Source organism: Phocoena phocoena, chromosome 4 (assembly GCF_963924675.1).
Source record: "Phocoena phocoena chromosome 4, mPhoPho1.1, whole genome shotgun sequence".
NCBI classification, from domain to species: Eukaryota; Metazoa; Chordata; class Mammalia; order Artiodactyla; family Phocoenidae; genus Phocoena; species Phocoena phocoena.
This window is the reverse complement of record NC_089222.1, coordinates 117,341,696-117,356,970: the sequence shown is the minus strand read 5'-3', so window position 1 is coordinate 117,356,970 and position 15,275 is coordinate 117,341,696. Positions and strand designations below refer to the sequence as shown.

The following is a 15,275-nucleotide window of genomic DNA, read 5'->3' as shown; positions in this document are numbered from 1 at the left end:
ATCTTTAAAATAGTAACTCCCTATCTCACAAATTATGGTCTCTAAATACCAAATCCAAGCAGGGATCCGTGGAGGTATGGCTAATAATAAATATGAGGCAAAAAAAATAAGGGGATCCTGAGGCATCTTTTCAGAGCAAGTAGCAAGGAAATAAGTAAAGCCTACTAGGGTTGTGGTAAAAGCACTCAACAGTGAATTTTGAAGAGGCTGCCACTGGCCAAAGTTAAGAAAATCTAAGTATTAAAAGGATAATAATTAAAATAGATTGGAACATATACCACCACACAACAACAATAACAACAAATTAACTGGTCACCATTGGAGGATGCAAGTAAGCTAACTGATTATTTTTAAAAGTAGAAAGTAAAGAGAACAAATCAAGGGTTAATCTTGCCTTTTTACATAAACTATGCCACTAGGTAATCAAATAGTAAATGAAAGAATTTCTTGCTTATAAATATATTCCACCTAACAAAGAAGGAAAAATAGAATATCATTGTTTTGCAATGCTTAATAAATTAATGAGCTTGGGCATTAATCATCAACTAAAAGGGAGACAACCAAGTATTATTTGCCTTCCAATAGAAAAACACATGACCAAAGACAAAATAGTCTTGCAAGAACAAAACAAAAAAAGAGCCTAACTTTGATCAAACCACCATATCCAACTAACAATCTTTACTAGATACACAAAAGGAACAAACATGTTTATACCATAGAGATGTAATCAGCAAAATTCAGACTATACAAAACCTTGGAGGACAATTTTTTTAAAACTGCAAGTTGTAGACTTTATTTGAATTCTAAGTCAATGGACCAAACTGGAAAACGATATAATATTTATGAAGCAATTGGAAATTTGAGTAATAACTAGATTCTTAATAGTAGAGAATTATTTTTAATATTTGGGTTTGACAATGTGTGTGTATTTGCAAATTATTAATTTTTAAATATATTTATTGAAATATTTAAAGATAAAAAATATACCTATTTTCTACTAGTTTCAAACTAATATGGAATGGGGAATGGGTGGAAATAGATACGAAACATGATTAGTCACTAGTTGATAATTATTGAATCTGGATAAAGTACATGTAATTAATTTATTTTACGTATGTTTAAAATTTTCTATAATAAATTTATTGAGTTTTCCTATCCAAGAAGGTTTTATCTTTCATTTACTTAAATATATTGTTCTAGTCTTAGGGGAGTTTGAAAGTTTCTCCTTTTATTTTTAAATTTAATTCCATGGGTTTTACCTTTTTGTTTCTACATTAAACAGGATCTTTCCTGCCATATTTTTCTAACTGGTTATTGTTTGCATATAGGAAAATTATTTGTGCACAATATTATTAAAGGAGCCCCTTATTCAATTCTTATTGTTTCTCAGATATTTTTGGTGTGCTAATTTTGCCATGTATATAATTGCTATAGACAATGTTTGTGTTTGTGCCCCTACCATACATATATTAAAACTTAATCCCCAGTGTGATGGTGTTATAAGGTGGGACCTTAGGAGGTGACTGGATCTTAAGGGTGGAACACTCCTGAATGGGGTTAGTACCCTTATCAAAGAGACTCCAGAGAGTTCCCTTGTCCCTTCCACTCTGTGAAGACACAAAGACAAGACAGCTTTCTATGAACCAGAAAGCAGGTTCTTCCCGGACATCAAATCTGCCAGTGCCTTGATCTTGGACTTCACAGTCTCTAGAACTGTGAGAAGTAAATTTCTGTTGTTTATGAGCTACCTAGTCTGTGGCATTTTGTTACAGTTGTCTGAATTAAGACAATAATTATATAATTAGAAAAGAATCATACATTTTCTTCTTTATTCTTTCTCCAAATTTATACTTCTATTTTATTCTCTTGCACTGGCTGTTAACTCCAGAGCAATGCTCTATAATAGTTGTAAACGGGTATACTTATTTCATTCTCAGTTTTACTGGTAATAATTCTAAGTTTTGTCTGATTTATTGTTTGGGATATATATTGTTGATCATGTAAGAAGTATTAATGCCTTCTTATGCCTTTAAGTTTTTATTATGTTTTGCTTTGATCAGAAATATATTTTTAAAAGACAATATGTTACTTATTGAGAACATATGTAATATATATTTCCATTTAAATTCATTGGAAACGTATAGGCAATATCCAAAATAAAAGATATTTTCAAACTAAATAGCAAATACATTTATCAAAGATTCTGAAGTGTAATAGATTCTTTGAAAAAACAACACTGGCATCAGCTTTTTAGTTACAAACCAAATTTATTACTTACTATACCTCTACATGAAAAATCTTCATGTAATAAATGTTCAGTCCCCAGAAGATAGAAATATATGAAGCCATAACACTCTAGTAAAAGAAAAAAAAGTACACATATTCCGGTTCATTAAATGAGATTTGTCCTGTTATGGAATAATTTTAACAAAGGAATAATTTTTTATGTTCAAATATTATAGTGTTTCATACAGTCTAAAAATGTAATGCACAGTAAGTTGTAATTTCAATACGCTTACTCTTTTAATGAATGTGCAGAGAACTGGATCAATTTTCCATTGAATGAATTTTTCTTAAACAACAACAAGGGCAATTTGTCCTCTGAATTACATTGATATGTTGTAAGATTTTAATTATTTGGCAATGAGTTTCCTAATGGAGCACATTTCTGAAATAATAATGTGAATTACTGGGATATATAATTAGACAATTTTCACTCTGCTTACTATTTTTAAAGATTACCTACCTCTAATCACTAAATTGAAGGTAAGGTTTAATTTATTAAGAGAATGAATGCTAATTGAGAGCATAATTTTCTTGACTTCTCTTGGCCTTTTATTTTTCTCTCTGTAAATAAGGGGTAGGTCCACCTTGCCCTCTAGGATATTTTCAAGCTATGAACTTCATTTAGTTATCCACTCAAAAATTCTCTCATAAATAGCTACAACTGCATAAAAAAAAAAAAAAAGAAAATCTGACAATGTGCCAGTTTTTAGTCTAGCCCATTTATATTTATAAATATAATAAAAATTGATCTTAAATCTGTCATCTGATATATTTTTTGGTTTTACTGCTTCCTTTGTTGATATATTTTGCTATATAGATTTTAAAAGTTTAACTTTAAATTATATATACTGACATTCCTCTGTGAAAAACTGAAAAAATGTACATTTTAATTTTATCCCACTTATTCTTAATAACCTATTCCTTTTTCTATAAGTTTTATCAGTTTTTGGTCCTTCAGGAAGTTGCCTTCATAAACTTAAATGATCTACTTATGTTTCTATTTCTGAAATTCGCCATTCTACATAATACCTATTAACTCCCTGCTAGGAAAAATGAAGAAATCAGTATATCCACATTTCTTTCCATATCCCTGCCCTCATCCTTATTTCCCAATTCTGGTGTTTTCTGTTCTTAATAACATTACTATACCCCTGAGAAACAACTGGGATAGTCTTACCAGTAATTTTTGTTCCTATTAGCAAGGAGGAAGGGGTGCGTGGCAAGGAGAATGGCAATGACCAGCGCCTGCCACAAATGACTAATCCTCCTGATTTGGTTTACACCTCTAGTTCTATCTCTGAAACTTCCACCTCACGCTTTATGATCCAGCAGCCTTCTATGAGATTGCCTTCTGCTTCCACACTCTTGGTAATTCAGTTTCCTCTTCCTAGAACACCTCCAGCCAACTGCTTCTTATTATCCCATCAACCCATCTCGTGGCTCCCTTTTACTCTTCAAAGTACTGCTTAGACGTACTATCTTCCACCAAGTCGTCTCTTCAAGATAAAATTATACAGCCTTTGTTCAATCCTGTTTCTGCCCTATGGCCATACTGCAATTATGTTACACACCATAATAAATTACATTTATGTGTTTATCTTCTGTCTCTCCTTCTGGTTGTTACTAGTGGCTAACACCGTGCTCAATGTTAACATGATCATTATACCCAGTAATATTCAGGAACTGAGTGTTTGAATTATGCATTCTTCATAAGGAAATGGTAGTGAACACTACTCACTATAGGCACACATGCTTTTTATTCTTTACATTATGACACATTTAAAATATACACGAAAGTGGAGAGCACACATAAAGTACACTAGGGACCAAGAAGCGAGAAAACTCGGGTCTATTTAAGACTAGAACCAGAAAAACAGTTCACAAGTGTCCTAAATGGCTATTGCATGTTAAGTGATTTGTGCATGAAAACAATTCCTGCCACTTATAACTTAATTCAAGAGAAAGTTAAGGTATTTCGTTTACGTTTTTCTTTTCAACGGCCCTCTTCAGTGTTAGCAATAGAGGAAAATGTGTCCCTGCTCCTTTGGATAAATCGCATTAACTGAGGATTTCTCGAATTCCTTTTTTCCAAAACGAAAGCACAGGAGTGAGGATCGTATCCAAGTTCCAGGGTCGCCAGCCCCTGCCTCCCTCTACGCCCGCACTGTGGCAGGGGCTATTCTAGGGATGCTGGAGCGAGGGGCGGGGGCGGGGGGAACGTTTGGGACAACTCCCCCCCCCCCCACCCCCCGCAATCTGGAATCCAGATCCCAGGCAAACGAGAACGCTTTAAAAGGCAGAAAGAACGAAATAACAAACGCTGGATCCTGGGCCTGGTTAGGGACATCACCCTAAAACGCAATAACCTAATAGTGCTCACTGTCCCTCAGGCGAATGGGTCAGGCCGGAACTACACTTCCCAGAAGGCAAAGCGGCGAGGCGGTGCTAAAAACACTGTTTTTACCTCAAGTTGGCTCCAGGCGCTACAGGTTTGCTTAGAAACTCCAGTCCCTCTTGTTAGCGCTCCTCCACCCCAGCCTAATTGGCTCTGTAGTCCGTTGCGTGGGAGGGCGGCTCGGGCGCCCCTGGCAGCGGTTGAATGGGGGCCCTCATGCCCGCGTCCTCACGGTAAAGGAAGTCCTTTCTCTGGTCCGAGACGTAGCTTCTCGGGCCGCGTCAGAGCAACAGGACTACATTTCCCAGAGGAGCGCGGGGCTGCCGGGCGGCGTGGGGGCGGTGCCTCACGTCTGGTACAGTCATCCTAAGCTTCTTCGGCGGGACTGTGATGGCCGGAGAGATGACGATCTTAGGTCAGTGATCAGGAGGGTCCTTTGCGCTGTTGCGGGCACCTGAGCGGTTGAGGGAGGCTGGGGTGTTGGGGTCGTTGTTGCATCTGCTGGATCCCGCTGGCGCAGCGGATACAGCGCCAGAAAGGTGACTTAGAGGCGGTTTGGGGCTGTTCGCGACGCCGGGTTGGGGGTCGCCTCTAGGAAGGCCCGAACCGCAGTAGGCCCGGGTAAGGCCGGCGGCGACCTCTGCATACGTCCCAGGGACGTTGGGCCTCGGGAAGGGTTCTTTCCTACGCAACGTCGATTTTTGAATCGTTGGTTGAATTGGGGCCTTTGAGAGGCTGCCAGAATGTGCATCTCCTAGACCCCTAGACCCCTTTGTGGAGGAAGGGAGAGGAACAGCAGCAGCAGCCCGAGCTGTAGACTCATGGGATGCTGGATTTTGAGAGAGCCAGATACCTCTTTGATGTATAGTCCAGTGTTCTTTCCACCAATCCGGGTAGGAATTACCCTCTCCGGAGGAGAAGGTGATGAAATGCTTCCGAAAATGTGTACGTAGGGGCAAGAGGAAGGTGGGATTGGCACCTGATGTCATTTCATTATGTGTTGATGAGGATGACCTAATAATTTAGTAAAGCCGACTCCTACAAATTGGTGTTTTGAGTTGTATGTAATGTGGATGGACACAGGTGTATAGCACAGCCTCCTGAAACCAAATAACAGGTTAGCTGTAAATACGAATTGACTTCTTTCTCCATCACTTATGTTTACAGTCTGCGTGGCGTTTGTTCGTATTTGGCTTTTTCAGCAATTAATATTTATTGAACAGTCTTCTACTGGCTGGGAACCATTGGTGCAGGGGATACAGCGTGACTAAAACCTGACTTCTAAGAGCTTCCATTTATGTTATCATCAGGGTTACACACTTTTAATTCTTCTCCGAAATATCACCTCTGCAAGATGTCCTCAACTCGTATTTAATACAGAAAAAGTTAACTATGTTCTGTTATGAAGTGACCGTTTAAAAATATCTAAGCAATTTGCAAAATTATTTTAATCCAGTTTATCCATTTCATCCTTTTGAAAGGAAAAAAGAGAGGGGGTATAAAGAGTTTCACGCTTACAATAACAGAGCTTTTGCTGTGGAAATTTTAATGCTAGTTTCTTTTTAATAATGTTATCTGAAGCTAATTATAAAACTATAAAATCTAAATATCATTTGATCAAGAATTGGATTATATTCTAGCTTTTGCTCCAGATGAATGACTTCTCCTGTCAGCATTAGCACAATTATTATCGAAATGTTTTTATTTTTTATTCCTTTACTCACCCATAAGTGAAGCACACAAACATACAGGGGGTTTTTTGTTTGTTTGTTTTTGTTGTTACTTCATTTTAATTGTATTATAGTCAGTTTGCATTATGAAAAACTTGATGTTTGAGAAATGTTATCGTGAGTACTATAAAAGAAAATATTTGGACAGTATTTTTAGTCTAGTATGGAAGCGTGATAGTAAAGGGATTTTACTTTTGTAATTTTGCACGTTGTACTAGTTTGGTAAGACGCAACTTGTAATTTGCCTGTATTTCAGGATCAGCTGTTCTGACTCTCCTGTTGGCTGGCTATTTCGCGCAACAGTATTTACCACTGCCTACTCCTAAGGTGATTGGAATTGACCTTGGCACTACCTACTGTTCAGTTGGGGTGTTTTTTCCTGGAACAGGAAAAGTAAAGGTCATTCCAGATGAAAATGGGCACGTCAGCCTACCCAGCATGGTGTCCTTTACTGACAACGATGTTTATGTGGGGTATGAAAGCTTAGAGCTGGCGGACTCAAATCCTCAGAACACAATATATGACGCTAAAAGATTCATAGGCAAGATTTTTACCCCAGAAGAGCTAGAAGCTGAAATTGGCAGATACCCATTTAAGGTAAGTGAAGCCAAAATCTATTTTAACTTTAGTTCAGCATACTGTTTCAATTAATGCTTTGGCTTCAAGTTACAAAACATTCTCTTTCAACAGACTCAGTTTGCCTGGAAGTTATATTATCTCATATAACAAACAATCCCACAGCAGCTCCAGGGTTAGCTAATTCAGTGGTCCCGCAGTATTACTGAGGACTTAGGACATTACCATCTCCTCACTCTGCTATCCTCAGAATGTCTGCACAGCTCTTTCATTGTAACCGGAGGCTAATGAAGCCCCATGTACCTGTAGATGGGTGGATGGATAAATAGATACTCTTCCTGTGTTTGTGTGTATACATATTTATATACATAAAAAGAGATCATACTAAGCATGCTGTGTAATGACTTGTTTGAAACTCATCAATATATCATGGACAGTTAATCAGTGGGCTCACATCATTATCTTTCATGGTTGTGTGAAACGACTGTTCCGCCAATTAATTGTCCAGTCTCTGTCAGCGTAAGTTTTATTTTTTCCCTGGTTTTCCACTGTTGGAGCTTCAGTGAATATCCTTGTACATGTATGTTTTTATACTTCTCTGATAATTTCCTAAATTTGAATTCAAGAACTGGAATTGATAGGTCAAATGATTGCATGTTTTTAAGTGTTTTGATTTGTATTGCCAAATTGTGCACCGAAAAGTTTATGTGCCCTTACCTATTTTTTAGACTGCTTATATCTTCACTAGTTATTGTTTTTCAGTCTTTGCCAATAGATAAATAAAAAAATGGTATCTTGTATTAATTTGCATTCCTGTGATTTCTGTTGAGGTCAGACTTTTAAAAATGTGTTTATTGGCATTTTCATTTTCTTTAGTGATCCACTTCTTACCCTTTGTCCTGTTTTCTTTTGGGGTGTTTATCGTTCCCTTAATGACTATAAAATACCTTTGTGATGTGTTTTCAGTATTTTTCCCTTTTTTTTAATAAAACTGACGTATAATTTTATTTTTGAACTGTCAAGACTTAAATTTTTATGTGGCAAAATCATCTCTTAATAATTTTTTAAAAATGTTTTTGGACTCTTACCATGCTTACAGTGGCCTTTCCCATCCTATCCACTTGTATTTTTTTTCTAATGCTTTTATATAAGTATTTGTAGGTTTAGGTTTTGCTGGGTTTTTTTTTTCTTTTAAACATTTAAATGTTTATTCCATGTAGGGTTCCCCCCACCCTTTTGGTTAATTATGAAGTGAGATTCTAAATAAATAGATTTTAAAATAGTGGTATCAGTGCTGCTTATTGATTAACGCATCATAAAAATTCTCAAATTTTTATTCATTTTCAAAGGAGCAAAAAAGCAGTCTCTCCAGGCATTTCTTAGGTTTACTTCTTTGTTCTCTTTTAGCTTCTTTCTTTAGACCCTTTACTAATTTGTAATTTTTCTTATGTAATGATAAAATCATATAAAGCTATACAGTTTCCTCTAAATTACAGCTTTGGATACATTACTTATTGATCAAAGAGTTATTTTACAGGTTTTTTTTGTTTGTTTTAAGTTTCTAAGTGATCATATTTTTTTGTTGTTTCTGTTTCATGATCACTCTGAAGGTACTGGTATATTTGGGTCTTATTTTAAGGACCTTATTTTAAGTATTCATAGCTTGTTTTTGTTTTCCCCAGGCAGGTAAAATACTTTTTGGAAGGTTAGATTTTCTTAATTGAAAACTAATTATGTAGTCTTGAATGATTGGGGTAAACTTCTTATGATTTCTTAGAACAGACTAATTCTCTTTTACTATTGATGTTAATACAAACTATTGGTGAAACTAGTATGTTTTAGAATTAGTCTAATTTTTTAAATGTACAAATGTACAACTACATTAGCAGGAAAAAGATGCTAATATATGTTTCCATGGAAACAAGAATGTGAGTGATATTGATTCTTAGATAAGAAAATATCGAAGTACTAAAATTATTCTTGTTAATATGTACCAGAACATTCTTTCAATTATCTATTACTTTTGGAAATAAATTAATTTTTTAAAAAAGAAGATCTTGAGTCGCAAACATGACTTAGCCACTGTTATTCCTTCTATTTTATCATTCATCTTTTCTTTCATTTAACAGATATATATGGAGAATCTTCTATGTTTCAATTATATGCTTAGTAATGAATTTTATTTTTCTGCTCTTATTGAGAACTGTGGAGTGGATTCATTTTATAGCTTTTAAAGTATGACTTTTAATAACCTCTAATCTTAGTAAATGCACTTGCTAGATAACAAATGAATTTTATGACCCTTTAAAGGTAAGTTTTGATTGAATACATTCCATATGTATGGGTGTTAGCGTATGTGTATGTATGTATATGTAGATATATACACACACAGTTTTATATATATATTTTTTTATCTTTGCAAATCTTATTCACAGGTTTTAAACAAAAATGGAATGGTTGAGTTTTCTGTGACAAGTAATGAGACCATCACCGTTTCCCCAGAATATGTTGGCTCTAGACTGTTGTTGAAATTAAAGGAAATGGCAGAGGAATATCTTGGAATGCCAGTTGCCAATGCTGTTATTTCTGTACCAGCAGAATTTGATCTAAAACAGAGAAATTCGACAATTCAAGCTGCTAACCTTGCAGGTAATATCACTTGCCTGAGTTACATTTTGCTCAAAATTTTGTTAGGCTGAAAATCTGTAGTAATGTGTATCATTTTGCAAACCACCTAACGAGGCACCTAGACAAACTATATGGTAGATAAATCAGATGGATTTTTATATAGGTTTACAAACAATTTAGAAAGCCCCATGGTACAATGTAAAATGTGTATATTATGACAGCAGCCCATCAGGCATATGAGAAAGGCTAAGAAAGAACATGGACACACGTTAGCAATGAGGAATTTTTTCTTCTAAAATTCTTTTAATGTTAAGATGAATATAATATAACGTTTTTTAAAAATCTGAGGTGGGAGAAAATTCATTCAACACCATTCAGCAAGTATTAAGTGCCTAGGTAAACAAAACAGATAAATCCGTTTTCTCATGGAGCTTGTATTCTATTGGAGCGAACAGAAAATCAGCCTTGAAGATAAGTATATTATGGCATTTCTTACTTAGCATTATTAACATTTGGGGCTGGATTATTCTTTGCTGTGGGGAACTGTCCTGTGTATTATAGGGTATTTTGAAGCACCCCTAGCCTGTACACACTCGAAGGTAGTGGCACTCTCCCCACCAAGTAGTGATAATTTTATGTCTCCAGATAATGCCAAATGTCCCCAGAGGAACAAAATGACTTCTGGTTGAGAGCCTTGCTACAATGTATGTCAGAAAGTAACTTGCCGTAGAAAAAAAGAGAGGATAAGGGGAAGGGTGGGTGATCAGAGAATAGGGGGATTTGCAGGTTTTAAAGAGAGCGGTCAGGTAGACCTCATTGAGAAAGTGACATTTAAGCAGATTTGAAGGAAGCAAGGTTGTGAACCAAGCAGATATATGGAGGAACTGTGTTGTAGGAGAGAGGGTGCCAGTGTAGCAGCCATAAAATGAGAATTTGCTGGTACATAAGAAGATAGGAAGTTGGCCAGCGTGGCCAGAGCAGAGTGAGTGATGAAGTCAGAGAGCTAAGGGGAAGGTATTATGGTCTTTGAATAAATTCTTCAGAGTTTGACTAGTTTCTATGGCTCGTGATACATAAAGCCATACTACTTTCACGGCCGCTCGTTATGTGTGGCAGTTAGTTTAAAGCAGGAGTTTTGCTCAAGGAAATCTGATCTTTTGCTTGCACATTTACTGTTTAACTTTACCTTGAAGTCAGATTTTGCTGTATATTTCAGATTTGCATTCAAGGGTCTTGCATCTTAAGTACTTTTTTAAAGTGTCATTGTAGCTATTGGAGCCTATCATCTGGATTTTTCATTTTATTATCATTTCTTCTCTGTTTATTCATGTGTTCTTTTTATCAAAAAGTCATTTTTCAAAGAAGAGCACACTAAGCTTACCTCATTTCTATAGCAGTTTGTTAACAGTGCATAATGACTAAAGTTTATTTGCTCATATATTCCCAAGTAAAATAGGAAAACTAGAAGAGGCTGAGAGATTTTTAAAAATTAAGTATTAATAAATAATAGAATGATGTATTCCGTGAATCTGGGCCTTTATTTCTTTATACTATAATCTTCTCTTAGAATAATTTTAATGACACCCATTTAGAAGAACGTATATTTACCCATCCCATGTCATTATTTTTATTGGGTTTGTGACTGTGTACTCAGTGGAGTTCACATCAGAGAAGATACTAATGTGTTGTAAGATTAAATGAGAAGAAATTTCTTAATAGTGTCCTCTCATGATTGTTCTTCCCTCCAACCAATTTTATAGGACTGAAGATCTTAAGAGTAATAAATGAACCCACAGCAGCAGCTATGGCCTATGGTCTCCACAAAGCTGATGTCTTTCACGTCTTGGTGATAGATTTGGGCGGAGGAACTCTAGATGTGTCATTGCTGAATAAACAAGGAGGAATGTTTTTAACCCGAGCGATGTCTGGTAAGAAAAATAGAGGGAGCGTTAAAGAGATTGAGGCACGCTAACATATCTAACGTGTAAAGTGTTCATTTAAAAATGTTTCCGTATTCTTTGCGTTCATTTTGGTAATCTTCTGTACATGTAATCTTATGCCACCACTTACTGTATTTATAGCAAAAAGTTAAGTCTCAAAAAATAACTGGACATCCTGTAAGTCAAATAAATATACTGCCATTTGTAGCTAACTGAGCCCGAAGTTTTCACCTCCATGGTAAAGGGAACAGAAGGAAAGAAATTATTTTAAAATGAAGGACGATCAGTTTATTTCATTTAATAATCTGTTTCACAAAATAGATATCTTTAGGAAATCTAATAATAGTATTTTGCATTCTAAAATTTTTTTTTTTTAAGGTTAATTTAGTTTCAGGAATTAAGCCTGTGGAGCTTAAGTTACAGGTGGCCTAACTGGACTCCATTTAGAACCAAGTTCAGTGGCGGGCATTTATATTGCATTATTCTTTTCCTAATTAAATTATTTTTTCTACTTTTCAGCCCTTAATCATTTAAACAAAAGGATTTTTTAAAAAAGAAAATGCTTACTGGTACTTTTTAATTAAATGAAGGACTTCCTTCTGTTGAAAATAATGACATTTAGTGTTTTTAAATTGCTACTTAAAAGCCGGTCAGTGTTCTCAATTTCTTTCTGCAAAAGTATTTGATATCGGGACTTCCCTGGTGGTGCAGTGGCTAAGAATCTGCCTGCCAATGCAGGGGACACAGGTTCGAGCCCTGGGCCGGGAAGATCCCACATGCCACGGAGCAACAAAGCCCGTGCGCCACAACTACTGAGCTCGTGTGCCACAACTACTGAAGCCCGTGCACCTAGAGCCCGTGCTCCACATCAAGAGAAGCCACAGCAATAAGAAGCATGCGCACCGCGACGAAGAGTAGCCCCCGCTCACCACAACTAGAGAAAGCTCGCGTGCAGCAACGAAGACCCAACACAGCCATAAAATAAATAATAAACTAATTAAAAAAAAAAAAAAAAAAGTATTTGATATCATTGAGATACTTCCTATTACATCATTTAAACCCGGATGTGCACTGTATTTTAATAGTACACATTTGAATTAAAATCTTTTTAATCAGTCTTTGTATGAATAAAATCTTAATACATTAAATAAGGACTTATTATTCCCAGAATATCATTTATACATACATACTACACAGACACACGTATATATGTACACACATACACATATATTCATAAATATAATATAATTTTTTTTAATTTTTAACTTAGGAAACAATAAACTTGGAGGACAAGACTTCAATCAAAGATTGCTTCAGTACTTATATAAACAGATCTATCAAACATATGGCTTCCTACCCTCTAGGAAAGAGGAAATCCACAGATTAAGACAAGCTGTAGAAATGGTCAAATTAAACCTGACTCTTCATCAGACTGCCCAGATGTCGGTATTACTAACGGTGGAGAAAAAGGACGGGAAGGAACCTCAGAGTAGTGACACTGAATTGCCAAAGGACGAACTTTCCCCAGCAGACAGCCCCCATGTGAACAGCATGTTTGGAGCTAGCCTTCCTGAAAAGAAAAATGGAGAAAGTCAGGTTTTATTTGAAACAGAAATATCACGGAAGCTCTTTGACACCCTTAATGAAGATCTTTTCCAGAAAATACTAGTACCCATTCAGCAAGTGTTAGAAGAAGGCCACCTGGAAAAAACTGAGATTGATGAGGTGGTTTTGGTTGGGGGCTCAACTCGAATTCCTCGAATCCGCCAAGTCATTCAAGAGTTCTTTGGAAAGGATCCCAACACGTCTGTAGACCCTGACTTGGCAGTGGTGACAGGAGTGGCAATCCAAGCAGGGATTGATGGAGGCTCTTGGCCTCTCCAAGTCAGTGCGTTAGAAATTCCCAATAAGCATTTACAAAAGACCAACTTCAACTGAATTATGGAGGGATGGTCATTTGAGATCTTGTCTGATGATCTCTTCCTATTTATCAGACCACCTCTGTCCACTAAATCAAGTCTCTAAAATATCTCACACATTTACCTAAAAGGTAACATTTATATATATGAAATTTTACAGAACATTTTGTTTTAGAATTGAATGTGGCCAGATTGATCCTTGATTTTGGAGAGATCCCATTTCAACAAATACTTCTAAAGTGAAAGAATTGAGGTAAAACTCTTATGGGAGCATAGGTGACTGTATTTTCTGCATTCTGGAAGTAGATATCCATGTGCACTTAAAACTGTCTTCTATAAACGTTGCCTAGTGCCAATTATAGGATCCCCAGTTCTTACTAAATTGTATTAGCAGGAGCTGGTAATTTATTTACTTGGTTATCACATGTAACTCTTAAATTTGAACTATACTTGAAGGACAGTGTTGATGTCAGGTACTTACAGTGGCTGGGAGATAGCAGTGTTATTAATATAAGCTGCATATATAATATTCAGTAACTGCCATATATAACAAAATTACTTTCACAAACTCAGTATCCCATCTTGTGTCCTATTCCTATAACCTGCATTCTCCAGACTTTCAAAATATATTTATTGGATCAATTTATTCTCTTTCTAAAATAGCTACAGATTTATTCAAATGTCTCATTACCGATTTATATTTTAGTTCCTTCATCTGCTATGTGTCATTCTCTGCTTGGATTTCCATGATTCTGCATGGTTTGAAAACAATAGAGAATTATTAATTACATTTTAAAAATGTGTTAATGTCACAATAAAGCCGTCATTACTATAAATTTGTTTTGTTATTTAAGACCTTTGTAGACATTGATAAACAGCAGTAATTAGGTACAGTATTTATTTTATGTTTTTGTTTCATTGTTTATTTTCAGTAAGCCCTGGAGAATTTAGCTTGCATCTGATTCAGTTTTACTGAGATTTTTACCCGTATTTAGTTTTGAATGAGGAAAATTGTACTCATTTTTGTTATTGTTTCCTACCATCATTTAAAACTAATCAGACTTGGACTGTTTTTAGCCTTAAGGTTAGTGTGTGATGAGAGCAAAAAGTTTGTGAATACTGGAAATAATGTGGAAATCTAATGTGGAAGACAATATGAAAAAAATGTCCACAAATCCGTATTTGTAGTAGTTTTGGTTTGTTTCCTTTTAGAAAAGATGCAGGAACCAAGAAAGAAAATATAGTAGTTTTATTTATGTGATGCCCCTATTATTTGAAGATTTTCTTTTTCCTTAATAGAGGCTACTTCCTATCGATATTCAAAAATTAAACTCTGGTCAGCAGTTTTGCTAATATAAAATATGTCTGCTTTATCCATTGTTGAATTTGAAAGGGTGTTGAAGTTCCAACCACTGAAAAAGAGAAATAAGCAAGCTCATTTCAGCAACATCAAAACATTTCTGCTTCTCATAGTAAAAATCTGAGTGTTTTTTGCAGATCCTAAAAAAAAAAAGTTTCTTAGCAATGAAATTACTGTTAAAACAATTTCAATCAAATACTTTTGTGTACAGAAAATGTCTGTAGTAGGTAAATAGAAAAATATAAAATGTTGACATGTTTTATTTTAGAACTAAATGGAGAAATGCCAAAGAGGAATCCTTCACTGCGTTCTGAAAATATTCAAGTGTTCTTTTGGACTTTATAAAAATCTTTACTAGATTTTAAAATTGAAAAATACCTTTTTGCAAAGGTCTTTAAGAGAAAAGTGTTCAATTTATCAAAATCTCCATAGATAGTAACC

General features: G+C 35.5%; 1 protein-coding gene across 1 annotated transcript; it reads left to right on the top strand.

Moving 5' to 3' along the window:
• The first annotated feature begins 5,044 nt into the window (after positions 1-5,044).
• HSPA13 (heat shock protein family A (Hsp70) member 13) lies at positions 5,045-14,970 on the top strand. Its single transcript, XM_065876334.1, has 5 exons — positions 5,045-5,096; positions 6,668-7,008; positions 9,423-9,636; positions 11,376-11,543; positions 12,826-14,970. The coding sequence occupies exons 1-5, from the start codon at positions 5,072-5,074 to the stop codon at positions 13,491-13,493; spliced, it is 1,416 nt and encodes a 471-aa protein (XP_065732406.1). The 5' UTR covers positions 5,045-5,071; the 3' UTR covers positions 13,494-14,970.
• The last annotated feature ends 305 nt before the right edge of the window (positions 14,971-15,275 follow it).